General features: G+C 33.7%; 1 protein-coding gene across 2 annotated transcripts in view; it reads left to right on the top strand.

Moving 5' to 3' along the window:
• Positions 1–1,092: 1,092 nt before the first annotated feature.
• The window catches only part of lhx3 (LIM homeobox 3), a 33,375-nt gene continuing 15,877 nt past the window's right edge, over positions 1,093–18,590 (top strand). For both annotated transcript variants that reach the window (XM_049465912.1, XM_022666403.2), the window contains exons 1-2: positions 1,093–1,620; positions 17,193–17,364. In XM_049465912.1, the coding sequence (XP_049321869.1) occupies positions 1,551–1,620; positions 17,193–17,364 (242 nt within the window). In that variant the 5' untranslated portion in view covers positions 1,093–1,550. The remainder of the gene's footprint in view (positions 1,621–17,192; positions 17,365–18,590) is intronic.

Genomic DNA, 18,590 nt, shown 5'->3' with positions numbered 1-18,590 from the left:
GTGTTAGTTACAGGTTGGTACTCTCCTAATGTTATATAGACTTAATTACAATTAGACATTCTCCCTGAACACTGACCTCATGTTTATTTCGGTTTATTCTAATGTTATATAGAGTTAATTACAGATAGAATTTGGGTTCATTCTTATGTTGTTCTATACTAATGCTATATATATTTAATGACAGGTACACACTATACTAATGTTATATAGAGTTAATTGTTGGTAGATACTATTTTAATGTTATGTTGAGTTAATAGACACCATTTTAATATTATATAGAGTTAATTACATGTAGACACTATTCTAATGTTATATAGACTAATTACAGGTAGACATTCTCCCAGAACACTGACCTCATGCTTATCTCAGTTTATTCTAATGTTTTATGGACTTAATTACAGATAGACATTCTCACTGAACACTGACCCCATTTATTTGCGTTTATTCTAATGTTATATAGAGTTAATTACAGCTAGAATTTGGGTTCACTCTCGTGTAGTAATTAAGTGTATACACTATTCTGATGTTATATAGACTTAATTACAGATAGACATTCTCACTGAACACTAACCTCATGTTCATTTTGATTTATATACGTTATATAGAGTTAATTACAGATGTAATTTGGGTTCATTCTAATGTTGTTTAGATGTAGACAATGTTCTAATGTTATATAGAGTAATATATAGTTAATTACAGGTATAAGCTATTTTAATTTTATATATATTTAATTCCTCGTAGATACTATTTTAATGTTATGTAGAGTTAATTACATGTAGACATTATTTTAAGCTTATGTTGAGCTCATTACAGGTAGACATTCACACTGAACCACTGACCTTATATGTATTCAGATGTTTGGTTAATTGTAATGTTATATAGTTTTAAGGTTATACACATTCTCTCATTTTTTTTAACAGCAAAAACAAAACAAACCAGTGGCAGATTGTGACGCAATGACGCCACGCCCAGTCGGGACATTATACTGGGATGAATGATGGGCACGTGCAACAGCAGTGGGGTGGGTGCATATATGTATGGGGTGGGGGGTGATGGGCTATGGGGGGGTTGTTAACGTCTGCAGCACGCGCCTCCACAAAACTCCCCTTCAGCACCGTGGACAGGGACACACGCCTGTCGCGCGCGAGACACAACGCGCACACACACTCACGCGCGCACACACAAACACACACACATACACGGTGTAACCTCTTGCAGCCGCAGAAGCATCATCAGCAGACGCGCGCGCGCACGCACGATCCTCCTCCTCCTGCTGCTTTTTTTTTTTTCCTTGCACAAACACGAGCGCGCAGCCGGAGCTCGTGCCATTTGCAAAACTTCCAGCGCGCACACACACTCTCGCACTTACACTTACGTTTTTACACAGAGCTCGAGGAGTGTTCGGTGTGTCATAAGGGGTGTCATCTCGTTATCTTGTGCACGTCGCGAGCGCTTTGGATTCAGAGTGACCGATTTTTTTTGCTACTTTATTTATTTATTTATTTACTTATTTGTTTTATTTATTTCTTTGTGACATATTTGCCACCAAAATGTTGCTCGAGCATCCCGGATCGAGTTGCCAGAACGCGGGAAATTACTCCAGGTACAGCGCGAGCCAAGGTAAGCGCACATGTTTTTTTTTTTTTTTTATCTTTTCTATGCGGAAAAAACAAGGTTGCACGCGCCAATTTGTTGCGCATTGAAGTGCCTATAGAACTAACGGCAGACAGAGAGAGTGTGTGTGTGTGTGGAGTGTGTGTGAGAGGAGTGCGTAGTATATTATGTTAATTCGTGCCAGTCGATTAAAAAGTTTGTGTTAATATTGATTTAATATATATTAGTGATTTGATATTCGGCAGCGATAGCTCATGATTAATCACGATTAATTGCGCTTAAAATGCGCATACTTGCTTATATTTTTTGATTGAAAGAACAAAACAAAACGAAAAACAAAAAATGTGTAGTGTTACAAACTGAGGAAGTAAACTTTTACGAATATTTTAGGTTTTGTTAGAAATATCGGTCATTTTTTTTCGTGCAAAATTATGCGCATGGAAGATTTTATAGAATTGACGCTATAAGAGCGTGTGAGGAGTGTGTATGTGTGTGTGTGTGTGTGTGTGTGTGTGTGAGAGAGAGAGCGGAGTGGACGCGGGGTGCACTATAAAGTGTGGTGCATATTGTGTTTTATAGTGGTGTCAATCTATTGCAAAACTTAATATTCTGTCATTTAATATATTTGCTGAAAATATTCTCAATGAATCACGATTAATCGCAGTTTAAATCATCTTGATTCCTCTTACAAATAACCGTAGTGTTACAAACTGGATAGAGTTAACTTTTTACATTTATTAGAATGTCTAAGTATTCTTTGTTTGGTTATTGTTTAATTATAGTCGATTATTCGGTGGCATAAATGTTTAACGGATAAAACAGACGCTTTAATGAAGCCGAAAACGCTTCGCACCGAACCGTTAAAGCGCGGGTGCAGGTGTCCCGCTGTGCGATCGCGCGTTACGCACCTGTTACCCGCAGGCTTTCTACTAAACCGATACAGTCCTTTATCCGAGCTTTTCGCTCACTTTCGAAGCACTTATGGCGCTTTGACGTGTCTGATCTTCGAATCGGCGCGCAGTACGACTTGATGGATCTTCATCAGTACACTGCAAAAAACGATTCTTGAGCCCAGTAAACTTTGCTCATTAATATGAGAAGATTTTACCTAAAATTATACTTTTTGAACTATGCTTAATTAAAACAGTATGTACAACCCAATATTTTGTGTGTTTATTTTGTTTAGAAATTTGGAGAAATATTGCATGAATATTTGAGTAAAATCAACATGATTTGAGCCCAGTGATGTTTGCTCATTATAATGAGAAGATTTTACCTAAAATTATACTTTTCGAACTTTGCTTAATTACAAAAATAAGTACAACCCAATAGTTTTAGTGTGTATTATGTTAAGATTTTGTTACGCCTAACTAAATATTTTAAGGCTGCTTGGGAGACCACGAGGCACTGATACAAGTACTTATCTCCACTGATGAAGAACTTTTGGAAGGCAGCGAGCATGGACTGCATGGGTAAGAGCACAGTGACTGATTATTTTTGAGATATTTACAGTTGTGAGTTATCTGTGTAGTTTAAGTTCGTTTTAGAAACACGGTGCTTCAGTGAACTATGTTGGCCTGCAGCTATAGGCAAGCATCAAACCGAAAGAAAGGGCAAATGTAGCTAGCTAGCACGTAGGCTAACTACCCGGGTGGCTAATCCGGCACTGGGCGCGTACAAACCGGGCTGGGCCGTCATGCTAACACCGCATTAGCGACCCCGGTGAGTAGACCAGAGTCGGTCTAGCTGGCTTAATCAACTTATTTTTAGCGTGCCGTAATGCTAACACCGCGTTAGCGTGCTGTAATGCTAACACAGCGTTAGCGTGCTGTAATGCTAACACAGCGTTAGCGTGCTATAATGCTTACACCGCGTTAGCGTGCACCGCATTAGAGACCCCGGTGAGTAACGCCAGATCAGAGTCGGTCTAGCTGGCTAATCAAAGTATTGTTCGCGTGCTATAAGGCTAACGCATGTTAGCTACAATGATTGGTCACTTCAACCCCTTTTTTACATTCTCCTTTTCACTGAGCAGCTTGGTGCACTTAGTTCTATAATTATCAGTGTTGGGAATAACAGCGTTATAAGTAACGGCGTTAGGTAACGACGTAATTTTGTCAGTAACGGGATAAAATAATTAATTACTTTTCCTGTCGTTACAACGCCGTTGACGTTACTGGTGATTAAAAGCAGTGCGTTACTATATAATGATATAATAACAGTAATTCGAGCGGACCCCTGCCCAGGCTAGTGAGTAGTAACAGGTGTTTCACCATGAACTGTGACCTATAGAGATCTGTGACTCCAGGTCTAAACAGGTGACAGTTCTCGGTGTAACACCTGTTGAACTTGACACGCTCTTAACACGCCCTGGCCCGACGGCGGGCCAGATAAATATAATAATTAATATCTGGCTGTGTTTATGAATAATTACAGGCTCAATATATCAATGACAGCCTGCTGACTCTCAGGATTACGGAGCTGCAAACCGTTTTACTGTCGGATGTACGGTTCCTGAATAAGAGTGCGTTAGACGGTTCGGTCTGTGAACACGCTCTTTGATCCGCCTGGGGTTACTACAGGACACCCCTCACACGCAAACAGAGAATATCAGCGCGTACCTCAGAGTCCGGGCTTCAGAACCCCTCCAAACATCTCAACATCCATCAGTCCAGTCTCCAGTAATCCTCATATCCGAGCACTGCTTTTAGAAAAAAATATTATCAACTTTAACGGTTTATTTTAGGAGTTTCTCTTTGTTCTACAGCGATAAACTGCGCATGCGCGTTTCCATGGGCTTCAGCCTGAGAAAAAAAAGAGGTCTGGGGTCAGCCAATCAGGTGGCGAGTTATGCGGGACAGAGGTGGTAGCCAATCAGAGCCAGTGTTTTTACACGTGTGCCGAAGCACACCTGTGACACTCTCTGTAACTGTTTACTTTTTGCTTTTGCTTTTTTTTATATAAAAAAATGTTTTTTTTAAAGGATTTTATTCTGCTCTATTCTGATGTGCAATAAATATAAAAAGTTATGTACAAACACCTTTCTGATCTACTTATTTCAACTGACTGTAAAAATGCTTTTTTTTCAGTAATTGGCCTGCAGGTTAGGGAGACAAAGGGATAAAATATTATTTTTGTTTCTACACTGTTTTACAGAGTTTTTGCAGATGAGCATAAAACACATGTATTTCTATAATTACAGACTGTTTGTTAAAAAAAAATGGAGTTCATTTGAAATGGTCTAAGACTTTTTTTTAACTGCTTTTAAATATTTAATGTTCAGCTGCTCAACCTGCTGTCTTGCTCATGTTCATCTTACAATATTAAGTTAAGTTAATATTAAGTTTATTCACTGGACAAAGACATTTTTTTATGTGAAGGCGTAAAGTGATTTTTTTTGTACTGTCAGTATTAAGACTTTTTGAAAAAAGGACAAAAAAACTTTTCTTAGTTTTATTTAAGAATATGGTGCAACATTTTTGCAAACGTATTATTAAGTATTGCCAGTTTAAGATTTTTGTTAAAAATTAGTAAAAAAATATTTGTTGGTTCTACGTAAAAATATGGTGCAACATTTTTGCAACCTTATTATTAAGTAATGTCAGTTTAAGATTTTAGTTAAAAATGACTAAAAAATATTTGTTGGTTCTACGTAAAAATATGGTGCAACATTTTTGCAACCTTATTTTTAAGTAATTTCACTGTAATTTTTTTTGTAAAAATGACGAAAAATGTTTCTATGGGTTTACGTAAAAACATAGTGCAACATTTTTGCAAGCAAATTATTAAGTAATATCAGTTTAATATTTTAATTAAAAGTTATCAAAAAAGATTTGTGGGTAACACTTAAAAACAAGCTTGCAAAAACGTTGCACTATATTTTTAAGTAAAACCAGCACATCATTTTTTACAGTGTAGTCTTCCCCTTTTATCTCCAGATAAAAGAGTATGCTTGTAAGAGCTCTGTGCGATGAGATTCGTTTCCATGTTTTCCATGCACCGCGCGAGGAGGAGAGTTGAAGTGTCAAGTTTCTGAGCGCGCGCGGTGCACCTGCTGCTCCTGCGGGAGAACGGAGCATTGGTGATAAATATTAAAGAGCACGCCACGCGCTTTGTTTTTTTTTTTTGTTGTTTAGTTTTTTTTTTTTTGCACAAAAAAGGCCGTAAAGTTGTGCACAAAATACGCGTTTGCTGGAATTTATATTTTCGCAATAAACATTGCATAACGTTTCTTTCCCTGAAGGTTCCTTTCCTGTTCTTCCTGTACAAATTAATTTTAGTTAGTTAGGGCCTAAAACGGCGTGTAGACCTTTGCGTGTAGACTATTTAAAAGGGTTTGCGTAATTGTTAAAAAAAAAAAAAAAAGATAAACATTTGAAGGTGTACTAAAAACTTTACAAAATGTGAAATACATGAAACCCCCGCATTAACGTGGTATCCGAGAAGAAAAATGGAAAAAACATTTAAAATACCCCTCAAGCTCTCAAACGCTTGGAACCGACAATATAAAAACCCCAAAACATTAAAATGTCAAAACTGACATTCATAAAGCAAAAAATAATGCATTACAAAGAGAATACCAACAAAATATTAGAAACATAATTTGGTTAAAAATAATCAACCGTTTATAAACAAACAAAAACGGACAATTAAAAACATGACATGAAACTGCATTTACAACATTTACAATCTCAACATCCCAACATCTCTATTTAAAATGCTGCATAGTCCAAGACTGTGCTTAATCCGTGTCTGGAAAACTTTTTGTTTTTTATTTTTATTATTTAGCAATTTTAAATCAACGAGTAAAGAAAATAAAAGCACATTTTCAAAAGCTCATAAACGATGTTTCACACGTGTAGAACAGGATCGGGATTTAGGGTAAGTACCATTAAAAAAAATAATAAAACATTATAATATTCGTTATTAATCATGAATAATTACAGTTTAAATCCTTACAAACTGGATAGAGAATAAAAAGAAACAAAATTAAAACATTAAAACATTAGAAATATATATATACCTCTCTACACACTGTATATACAGTATAATACCAGAGTGTACAACTTTAGAGTTCCAGAGTCGCGCGGCTCCTTGAAGATGCGCTGTTAGTGTGTTTAGCGCGTTTAAATATCAGTACAGGTGAAAGTATCGTGTCCGGCGTAGCGGCTCAGCGGGGCAGTGCGGGGCAGTGTGGGGCATTGCGGGGCAGTGCGGGGGGGTGATAGGATTGATTTTGGATTTATCAAAACAGCAGCAGCACTACAGCTGATTTCCCCTGGGCTAATACACACGTGCGCGCTAAGGGGTGTGTGTGTGTGTGTGTGTGTGTTATTGATTAACTCATATTTTTTATAATATAATTAATACCTCATTCATTAAAACAGTTTACTAACTATCTAAATAATGTATTTAATATTTATAAAATAAAATGTTTATATTTTAACATTTAACATATATATTTATGTTGTATGCATTTATACACGTAACAGTATTACAAATATTCTTATAATTAAGTTAAATAATAATATTTTCTACGTTTGTAATATTGTGTTGCAAATAATAATATTATTATTATTCCTTTTATAATTATTTTATTTTACTATTATTATTGTAATAATGATAACAAGAAGGAGAAGTATTAAATCTGAAATATAATCACTACATTTACAACAAAAATAATAATTGTACTAGCAATAATAAAAATAAGAGGAGCAGTACTACTATGCATATTATTATCATTTTTACTAGTAGTAGTTATAGTATTATAACTCTTATATATGTAATATATTATTATTTGGTTACGTTTTTTTTCTTTTCTTTTCTTTTCTTTTCTTTCTGTATGTATATGCCCATATAAGTGTAGTTATACAGACACACTATATATATTTATATTTCTGAATCAGTTCATTATAGAATTACAGATATATAATAACGTAATATATTTAAACAAGTTTTCAGGATAAAATATTAGTGTAAAAGAAGTGATCGGTGTTAAGATTTTAAGACATTCTACTCTTTGATGTACCACACAGAAGAGCGAGACGGAGCGTGCTCACACTTACTAATGCTGTATATACTCTAAACATATCCACATATATATATATAACAGGATTGATTAGAGTCAGAATCCGCCCAACACAAATGACAAAAGACTAATAACATTAAAAAATATCTGTTATAAAGTAGTAGAAATGTAATAGGGTAAAAAAGTAATAAAGTAAAAGGTAAGTTACTTTAAATGAATGAATGAATGAATGAATGAGTAGAGATTGTGTCATTTATTATTCATTTTAGTCCATAAATCGAAGTGTGAAAAAAAATATTTTAATTCGGTTCGTGTGTGAAACCCAAACGTGTTTGTTTTTACGATTTAATATGCACTTTAACACACATAAACATATTTTATGTTATTAACATGTAATAATAGCAGTAATTAAGTTTAAAATCCAAATAAAATATCAACAAAAAAGAAGAGCAAAAAAGAAATCGCAGTGTTTAAAAATGCTTAATATTAAAAAAAATAATAAATAAAAAGTCAACCTCTTTCATCAATTACATAAATTGTCTCTTTTATGAATTTTTAAATGTTTTTGTTTCTTTCTAATATAATAAATATCATTAATTATTAATTTTAAGTGTAATCTACATATTATTACATATCGTATTATACAACTATATGTTTAAGGGTTTCCATTTTTTTTAGAAAAAACATTTAAAATATTTGATATTCTGTAGTTTTTACAGCATTTCTATACGATATATATATATATTTTTCTATAAACAAATATTAATAAACCAGCAAGTCCAGCAGCAGCAGGGTAACGGGGGTGTAATGTAATACAGAGAAAAGAGAGAGAGAGAGAGAGAGAGAGAGAGAGAGAGAGAGAGCGAGAAAGAGAGAGAGAGAGAGAGAGAGAGAGGTAAAGCAGAGACAGAAGAGCAGCGCGCGTACGAAAGGAAAGGAAGGAAGGAGGTGGATATGGAGGAGGAGGGAAGGCGCAAAGAGCTGCTGTTGGCGCTGTTGACGCACGCGCAGGACTTACGCACAGGTACACGCTACTATCGTTACACACCTGACACACACCTGTTTACTACCATCACACTTTTAAACACACTCGACAACACACTCAATCGTTTACTCGTTTATTCTGCGCTTGTACTCGTTTTGCGTGAGTAACAGTGTAAAATCAGTGACATACGATGACGCTGGCATGACGTCACAGTTGAATTATATATGTTTTATATGTTTATATATGTACTTTCAAATAACTTTTTTTTTACTTATCTTCATGCATTCCTCCTCCTTCTCCTTCTGTCCATCATACATCCATACAACAAGCTGGGCGCGTGATTGCTGACCTTCCAAAAAATGCGGCATTTGTTAGGAACAAAAAGGAAAATGAACGCATATATTAACCCTTTGTTTTAAATTTTCCTAAAAGAACAAAATAACATTTTTGCTATTATCTAACAACAAAAAGTTGCTTTACACTAATAACTCCTCCCCCTCCTTCCATCCATCTTCCACCCATCCATTCATTTATCCAAGGGCGTGCTTGCTGACTTTTCAAAAATGCAGCATTTTTTATATAAATTTATGACAGATTAAAACAGAACAAAAATAATACGCATATTAGCCGTATATTTTCTAAAATAATAAAAAACGGAATCTATTCATTCATCCAGAGGCGTGCTTGCATAACTTTCCAAAAATGCGGCATTTTTAAATAACGCACTAGCAGATAAACACAGAACAAAAATAATACTTCTATTAACCGTTTGTTTAAAAATTTGACATTTTTTAAAATAATAAAACAATCATCTATTGACATCCACCATCCACCCATCTATTAATTTATTCTGGAGTGTGCTTGTTGACTTATAATGTATTATATTTATTAATAAATGTTGTTTCTTTCTTCGAGCTGCCTTTTATTGTATGAAAGGTGCTTTATAAATAAAGTTTATTATTATTATTATTATTATTACTATTAAACAACGTTTATGTTTACTATTAAAGACACAATATCTATTTTTTAACAGGAATTGCATTTTAAAAATCGGTTGACGAAGAACGTAACTTTACAAAAAAAAAACTTTTTAACGTTTTCCTTGACGCTTTCTGGTATCAGGTTATGCTAAGGCAGGTTTTTCTTAAAATAACAATTTAACGTCTTTTTTAACGTCTTTCTGACTCTCCTCCTCCTCCTCTTTCCCAGATTTATCCACCCATACGTTTATCCATCCATCCGTGGTCTTGCTGGCTGTCCAAAAAGAAAATCTACATATTAATGCAAATAGGCGGCAGATAAAAACAGATCAAAAATTAATAATATAGTATCATGCTAACAAATCAAATAGATTTTTGCCGTTTTTTATTTCGAAATTGTAATATTAATCGAACAATAACAAAAAAATAGTAAATATAATAATTAACAAAAATGTGTCTGTTGACGAAAAAAAATACACACCGCAAAATTTCTTACGGGCTTTTCTTTAAAATAAAACACATTTTTATCATGTCCTCATTGCACTCCTCCTCCTGCCTTCCTCCATCTTCCATCCTTCATTCATTCATCCATCCGAGCGCGTGCTGGCTGGCTTTCCCCCAGCTGCTCAATAATGCTGTGGATTACAGCCTTCAGCGTGCTTGCCCGCGGGATTATAAGGATAGAGAATCCGCGCGCTGACATATGTCTTTGTTTTCAAGTACAAGTCAAGTGCAAAACAACTGTTTTCACCCCTCTATATATATTTATTTATTTTCTCTCCGACTGCACAGTAGAACAGTGCGCCTCTGGAGATTCTGGGCTGCTGATGCTAGTGCTCATAATGAAGATGCAAAGCTGCGTTGAACTCAATTTTAAAACATATAAGGAAAAATACACGTATTTTCTTAATTTAATGTCTTAATTTTATGTAATTAAAAAATAAAATGTTCACAAAGGTTTTGTTACCCCTGTTTAAATGGGTTATTTTGTTTTGAGCTTTAAAATTTCACAAGCATAGAACAGTCTATATTCATATTGAACAAAACACTAGTCATTGGCTAGTTTTTATTTACTATATTACTACTTTAGTAAAATGAGAGAATGTTGATCATATTATAACTAAGGTCAAACGTTTCATTTAAACCTTTATTTGAGCTTCAAATAAAGATCAACGTAAATAAAAATGGAATAAAAACAAATCATGCATTTTTGCACCTGAGTGTTTGTTAAATTACACAATGCTAGTCAAACTTTTGAGCTTTAAAATTTTGAATATTTTTCAAAACTAGACAGCACAAAAAGTGATTTTATGTATTTTAAATAGTATGCAAATGTAAGCAATAACCAATAGTAATTCATGTGTCCTTCATGTTCTAAATTATATGATTTATTTTTTCATATTTTAATTCTACAGCTTCAAAAATGTTGAAAACTGCATAATGTGACAAAACTGGGCAACAGTTAAATCAGTTAATTAATCAGAACACACATAAATACAGTATTATGCACATTTTTACACATTGAATAAAATTAACTTAGATTTTTTTAGTCAGCATATTTGCAAAATTTACTTTCAGTTAAAACAGAGCATAATCAATACTTTTATTTTATTATGCAAAAATCTGGCTACCCACGCATTTATTTTTAAGTGTAAATAACATCATAAATTATGTAAAGGCAAAAAAAACTTAAAACTTAAAATAACCTATACAATTAGCTATAACTGTTATATGATTTATTTTCTAAGTATTCAAATTCAGTAAACTAACAGTAATGTTGTCCTAAAATGATAAAATGTTAAAAATTGTTCTCAAGTGAAAGTAAAAATCTAAACATTCAATGTAGTTGGACCATAATAGACTTAGTTATTCTCTGTTTGGATATTCAGGTGTAAAATCAACCACTTCAGTTATGTGAGAGGAGTGATATACAGTTAAACAGTCCAGGAACTGAACTAAAACACAACATCATCAAATTAAACCCAAGGAAGAAAACAGGTTCCTCTCCTTCACTGATACTAAAAGTGTTACTAATGGTCCCTTTAGCAATGCTATATGGCACTTATCCACTATACTGTAATCTTCACTTAATTTAAAGTTCTTATAAGTTTTTAAAAGCATGGTACCAGCATGGTTCTTGGCTCCAAGAAAGTGAACTGGTTCTTCTTTCAAGGTTCTTTTTTAATAGAAATTTACAAATAGTAAGACTGAAAAAATAAGTTATTTAGCTTTGAATGTTTACATTTTGTGCTTTTAAAAGGTTTGCATTAATGTTAATATTATTCTCTTTGTTCCTCTGGAACATGATAGATGTGGGTTTGAGCCATTTCTAATCTACTATTATGTTTTTTTATGTATTGTATGTATTTAAATAGCATTTTTGCATCTACAATCTTTAGAAAACACAATGCAATATAAAAAAAAACATTACATTATACTCTACTCAGTTTTAGCGGCATTGGTTGACATGAATAGTCTATTGAATGAAGCCAAACATATAGAAGCAACAACTTGGAACTAAAACTAGATTTAAAAATGTCTAAAAGTTAAAACTGGAAAAAATAGAAATCCACAAAAACGTTTAGACAAATAGACTGTGCATATTATATATTTAGCTTTGAATTTGAATTTGAATTTGTGCTTAAAAAATGTTTGCAAAAATCTGTGCCACAATCTTTGCAAAATACAGTGCAATAACAAACAAAAAACGTTATATTACACTCTACTCAGTTTTAGCACCATTAGTTGACATGAAACGTCTATTAAATGAAGCCAAACATATAGCCAGTAAAATCCACAGAGTTAAAATCACAGTGTAAACATGTTTTAACTCTATGGGAATTTTGCTAACAATTCTCAGTGATAAACAATCCACAGAGTTGGCCTTTTATTCAGAGTTTAAGAGATTTTAAGAGATTTCTTGGTGTTGGGTTGGATGGTGGATAAGGCTCTCCACCCAAGAGTTATTGTGTTATTGTGGGAGTACCACTGTTTTTTGTCCGTTTTTGATGGGCTCTCTAGCTTGTTATAACCAAAGCTTACATAGGATAAAACAAGTTATTTATTATGTGGTATAGCTCATATTTTATAATGTTTAATAGATACTCTGGTATATAGTTTTGGGTAAAGTTTAGACTCAAATTCAACTGAACTTTGAGTTATATAGAGTTAATATATGACTCCATAGGGTTTTGCATTACGTCTAAAAAATTGTACTATTTTGATAGAATTATTTCACTGTGTAGAAGCAACAACTTGGAACTAAAACTAGATTTAAAAACGTCTAAAATGCTTAACTTACCATTTATCAGTTAAACATTATAAAGGATTTAAGTGCATCTCCATATTTTTATACTCACACTTTAATTTGGTATTTTTTATTTGTCTGAACAATTCCCCCTCCCAATTCGACGCGCATGTGCAAACGTCCTCAGGGTGCGTTCATGACAAATGTGGAATTCGATTGACGCAAAAGTCATCAATCTATCCAGCCGTTTAAACCGGGTCACATTGCCGCATATCGGATATTGCAGCGTGTCGTTTCCTCATATCGAATGGTCACTTAGTCCTTTACAGCCGTGGTTCTCAAATATTTTAGATGATGCACCATCATCACAGCCAAACTCAAAAAGTAAATACCGGTACTCAAAGTACCCAATGTGATTTTGTCCTGAATAAATTAATGCTATTAAAATGTGTACTCTTAATTCCAAAAGAAATGCCGCAAAATGACTTTTCATTTTCAAATTATGTTCATTTTAGAAATGTGTTGTTTGGTTTCCAATGAAACCAGACACGTTCTTAAGACCCAGTGATTTGGACATTCCCTGGTAGGCTACCCACATGCATTATGTTGTATAATCTTTTGTTTTGATACATACAAAAATGGTTTGCTTGATGTACCGCAGTTCGTAAATCACAGCTTTTCGCAGATCAATATATTTATGATTTTCATAATTTAGTACTACACGTGTTATATAACGTTATATTAATAAATTGTATGTTTTGTCCCAATCATGCGATTCGTTTTAACTGATGTATTTGCCCTAATATATCTTGAATAATCCAGTTACATGTAATTCGTTTTTTTGTGTACATAATAATGGCCCAGTTGATAATTTTTTCAGTTATTAGACAGATATGTTTTTATTCAGCTTTATTTCTGAAATATTATTTACATTCCCTTTAAAGTATAGTATAGTAACGTAAAATATAGTACACAGTAACTAGTCCAGGACAAAAACGTTTCTTTAGAAAAATGTCATGTTTCAATGAATCATTCCAATGAAAATATATGTATTTTTGTACATATTTAATTTACTCTTTACAACATATGTACATTTTTGTTTCTTACATTGGTCACCATTTTTATGAATGTCTTGTCTATTAGACACTGTAAACATGCTCATAACACAATATAATGCATTTATAAAGCGTTATAAACATATTTATAAATATCTATAAAAATGTATAACACATTATAACTATAATGTTGTGCTTTATGTACCTCCAGTACTTCATGTATCGCATTTTCTGAACCACTTAGATTTAAAACATTTTAATACACAAATACTGTTTATTTACTAGATTTAACATTATAGACATTAAAGGTCGTGTACACAAAATGAATTCAAAACATATGAATGGATAATCTAAAATGAAAAGGTGCAGAAAATGTTTTTATTTTAGGTGATTTTTAAGATTTAATCGCGTGTGTGCATATGCACTTGATCAAACGTGACGAAACGGCCGAGGTAGAGTGTGAATATATTTATATATTTATGTGTATTTTATTACAGTGTAGGTAGACGTTTGTGTTTGTTATTTATATTCCCACCTAACCTTTTTGCACCTGTATATATACGGTAAAGATAAAAGTGCAACAGTACAGTAAATTAGCATATACAGTTGTATAGATAGATAGATAGATAGATAGATAGATAGATAGATAGATAGATAGATAGATACAATAATATGCTATAATATGCTATAATACAATAAGCGCGTGCTACTGAACACGCATGTTAACCTGACCTCATCGTTTGAACCTATGGCGTGATTAATAAACAACCACGCGCTGCTTTACTATTTATTTTAATATTTTTGCAAAACAAACACAAAATCATTTTTGGCTAAAATATATAATGCATGCTCCACGTGCACCTGTTCAGCTCGCATGCTCTGTAGGGAGTGTGTGTTTGTGTGTGAGTAAGTGAGCGCGCGCTCATTTATTTTGCATGAAAACGCCCTACAGAAAAAAAGTAAGCACATACGTGAGGCTCGCGCTCTTTTTACCATATTAACATACGTGACGCAGGTAAAGTGAAAGCACGTGATTGCATACAGGTGCTGGTATTTTTTTTTCCGCACGAGCTTCACTGACCTTTATTATTATTATTATTTTATTGCAAAAGGGAATACAAATCTTGAAATGAAATTTTAAGGAGAAATGCGCGCGCGAGTGCGTGCACACTGAACTACAACCCGACTTTTTTTTTTTCAAACCGTCCCTAAACACGTTATAAAATACATCAGGATTATTAATGACGTAGAGCTCCATCAAAGAGCTGCTCCCGCCACGCGGTGATGGAGTGTCTAAGAAAGAATGGATCATTAATAAACGGTGTGTTTCATATTAATCAAACGATCCGGTTTAAGGTTGAGACTAATAATAAATTATAGGTTTTGTTTGAACAAAGAAATGACTCTTTGAAAATTTAGTAAAATAGTAAATTATACATTTTTGCATGTTTAAAAAAATGCTGCAGTTTGTTTGATTTCTTAATCCAACAGTCCGATTTAATTTCATTCAATAGATATTTTTCATCAGGTTCAAACGTTGACCATGCAAATAAATTGTATGTTTTTTATTTTCTTTAATGCAATAACTTTTTATTTATTTATGCCAATGCGGGTTAAGATGTTCAAATAAGTTTTAAAATGAATATTCGGCTTCAATCTTAATAAATAATCAATTTCATTAAGTACATCAATAAATTGTGTTCTGTCTCATCAATAAATCTTAATCAAGCATTTAGATTTAATTCATATATTTTACCTAAGAACACCTTAAATAATTAATCAGTCTGATTTAAATATGGTTTAAATGTTGAGTGCACTTATAAATAGTACGTTTTTTAAGACAGTAAATCAAATTGAAATGTTGAATGTATAAATAATTAAGATTATTATTATTATTTTTTTTGTATTATTATTATTATTTGTATGTTTGTTTTATAATTAAAAAAATCTAATTAAATAGTTTTTAGTATGTACAATTTAGTAAATAATCAACAATTGCAAAAGTAAATCGTAAAAGGTTTAATTATATTATACATCATATTGATGATATACATGTGTGTTTATGTAAAATAAGGTACATCTATCTTCATTTCAGCTTAAATAAAAAATGGATTAAATATATGAATATAAAATATTACCTGTATATGGAGTAAACGATTTTTATGCCGCTAAATGTTGTTTGTTACACTTTATTTATTAATTACACTTCAAATAAAACTCTTAGAATTAAATCAATTATTAAAGTGAATTAACGCTTCCAGAAACTGAATGAATGAGTGTTTGATTGGTCCACATGTGTTGTTTCTATTGGCTGCGTGTGCCTTTTAATTTGCATACTGGGCATGTCTCTACCTACTTTTGCTTCCAGTGATTATCAAGCGTTACTGATAAATTGGATTCAAGCAGTTCAGTTTGGTGGTTTGATGGTTTGTGATCATCCATCTTCCTCTTGATTATATTCCAGAGGTTTTCAATTTAGTAAAATCAAAGAAAGTCATCATTTTTAAGTGCTCTCTTATTTTTTTCCAGAGCTGTATTTAACAAGGACAACTTGCGTTAGGATGCGTTATAATCACAATCCGTAAAGCATAATAAAACATGACTATAATGTGTTGTACATTCGTATAAATATTGATAGCCATGTTCATAATGCCTTATAAATGTATCATAATGAGTATGTTTATACAGTCTTATAGACACAACATTCATAGAAAGTGTTACCATTAGATTTTAGGTCTTACATCTACATCTAAAAGTCTAAAAGAAGTTTTATTTGTGTAGTTTTATCAAACTCTATTCAGTTCTACCTCTGGAATATAATCAAGAGGAAGATGGATGATCACAAGCCATCAAACCACCAAACTGAACTGCTTGAATTTTTGCACCAGGAGTAAAGCAGCATAAAGTTATCCAAAAGCAGTGTGTAAGACTGGTGGAGGAGAACAAGATGCCAAGATGCATGAAAAAAAACTGTGATTAAAAACCACCAGGGTTATTCCACCAAATATTGATTTCTGAACTCTTAAAACTTTATGAATATAAACTTGTTTTCTTTGCATTATTTGAGGTCTGAAAGCTCTGCATATTTTTTGTGATTTTAGCCATTTTTCATTTTCTGCAAATAAATGCTCTAAATAATAATATATTTATTTGTAATTCGGGAGAAATGTTGTCTGTAGTTTATAGAATAAAACAACAATGTTCATTTTACTCAAACATAAACCTATAAATAGAATAAAAAATATTTATATATGTAAACTCTCTCTGTGTGTCTGTTGGTCAGATATCCCGGTGTGTGCCGGATGCAGTCAGCCTATAGTGGACCGGTTCATTCTGAAGGTTCTGGATCGACACTGGCACAGCAAGTGCCTGAAGTGCAGCGACTGCCAGAGCCAGCTCTCCGAGAAGTGCTTCACCCGCGGAGACAGCGTCTACTGCAAAGAGGACTTCTTCAAGTGAGACTCACTCTATATCACTCTCTCTATATCACTCTCTCTATATCACTCTCTCTATATCACTCTTTCTCACACTCTTACACTCTCACACTCTCTATATACAATGTATCACCCTCACTCACACTGTCTCTAACAGTGAGACAGCATTTACTGCAAGGAGGACTTCTTCAAGTGAGACTCACTCTATATCACTCTCTCTATAGCACTCTTTCTCACACTCTTACACTCTCACACTCTCTATATACAATGTATCACCCTCACTCACACTGTCTCTAACAGTGAGACAGCATTTACTGCAAGGAGGACTTCTTCAAGTAAGACTCACTCTATATCACTCTCTCTATAGCACTCTCTCACTCTCTCTATAGCACTCTTTCTCACACTCTTACACTCTCACATTCTCTATATACAATATATCTCCCCTCACTCCCACTGTCTCTAACAGTGAGACAGTGTCTACTGCAAAGAGGACTTCTTCAAGTGAGACTCACTCTATATCACTCCCACTATATCACTCTCTCACTCTCTTACACTCTCACACTCTCTATATACAATGTATCACCCCTCACTCACACTGTCTCTAACGGTGAGACAGCATTTACTGCAAGGAGGACTTCTTCAAGTGAGACTCACTCTATATCACTCTCTCTATATCACACTCTCTCACTCTCTTATACTCTCACACTCTCTATATACAATATATCACCCCTCACTCACACTGTCTCTAACAGTGAGGCAGCGTTTACTGCAAAGGAGACTTCTTAAAGTCAGACTCACTCTATATCACTCTCTCTATAGCACTCTCTCACTCTCTCTATAGCACTCTCTCACACTCTCTCACTCTCTATATACAATATATCACCCCTCACTCACACTGTCTCTAACACTGAGACAGCTTTACTGCAAAGAGAACTTTTTCATGTGAGACTCGCTCTATATCACTCTCTATACATCACTCTCTCCCACTCACTCAATATATCACCCCTCACACACTTTGTCTATATAACACTATTCAAGTGATACTCACTCTCTCTCACTCTCTCACACTCACTCTCTCACACTCACTCTCTCACACTCACTCTCTCTATATCACTCTCCCACACTCTCTGAACATCACTCTCTCACACTCTCTGAATATCACTTTCTCACACTCTCTTTATATACTGTTTATCACCCCACACTCACAAGCTCTCTATATCACACTAACAGTGAGTCAGCATTTACTG

This window comes from Astyanax mexicanus, chromosome 1, assembly GCF_023375975.1.
Source record: "Astyanax mexicanus isolate ESR-SI-001 chromosome 1, AstMex3_surface, whole genome shotgun sequence".
Taxonomy (NCBI): domain Eukaryota; kingdom Metazoa; phylum Chordata; class Actinopteri; order Characiformes; family Acestrorhamphidae; genus Astyanax; species Astyanax mexicanus.
This window is presented reverse-complemented; position numbering and strand designations above follow the sequence as displayed.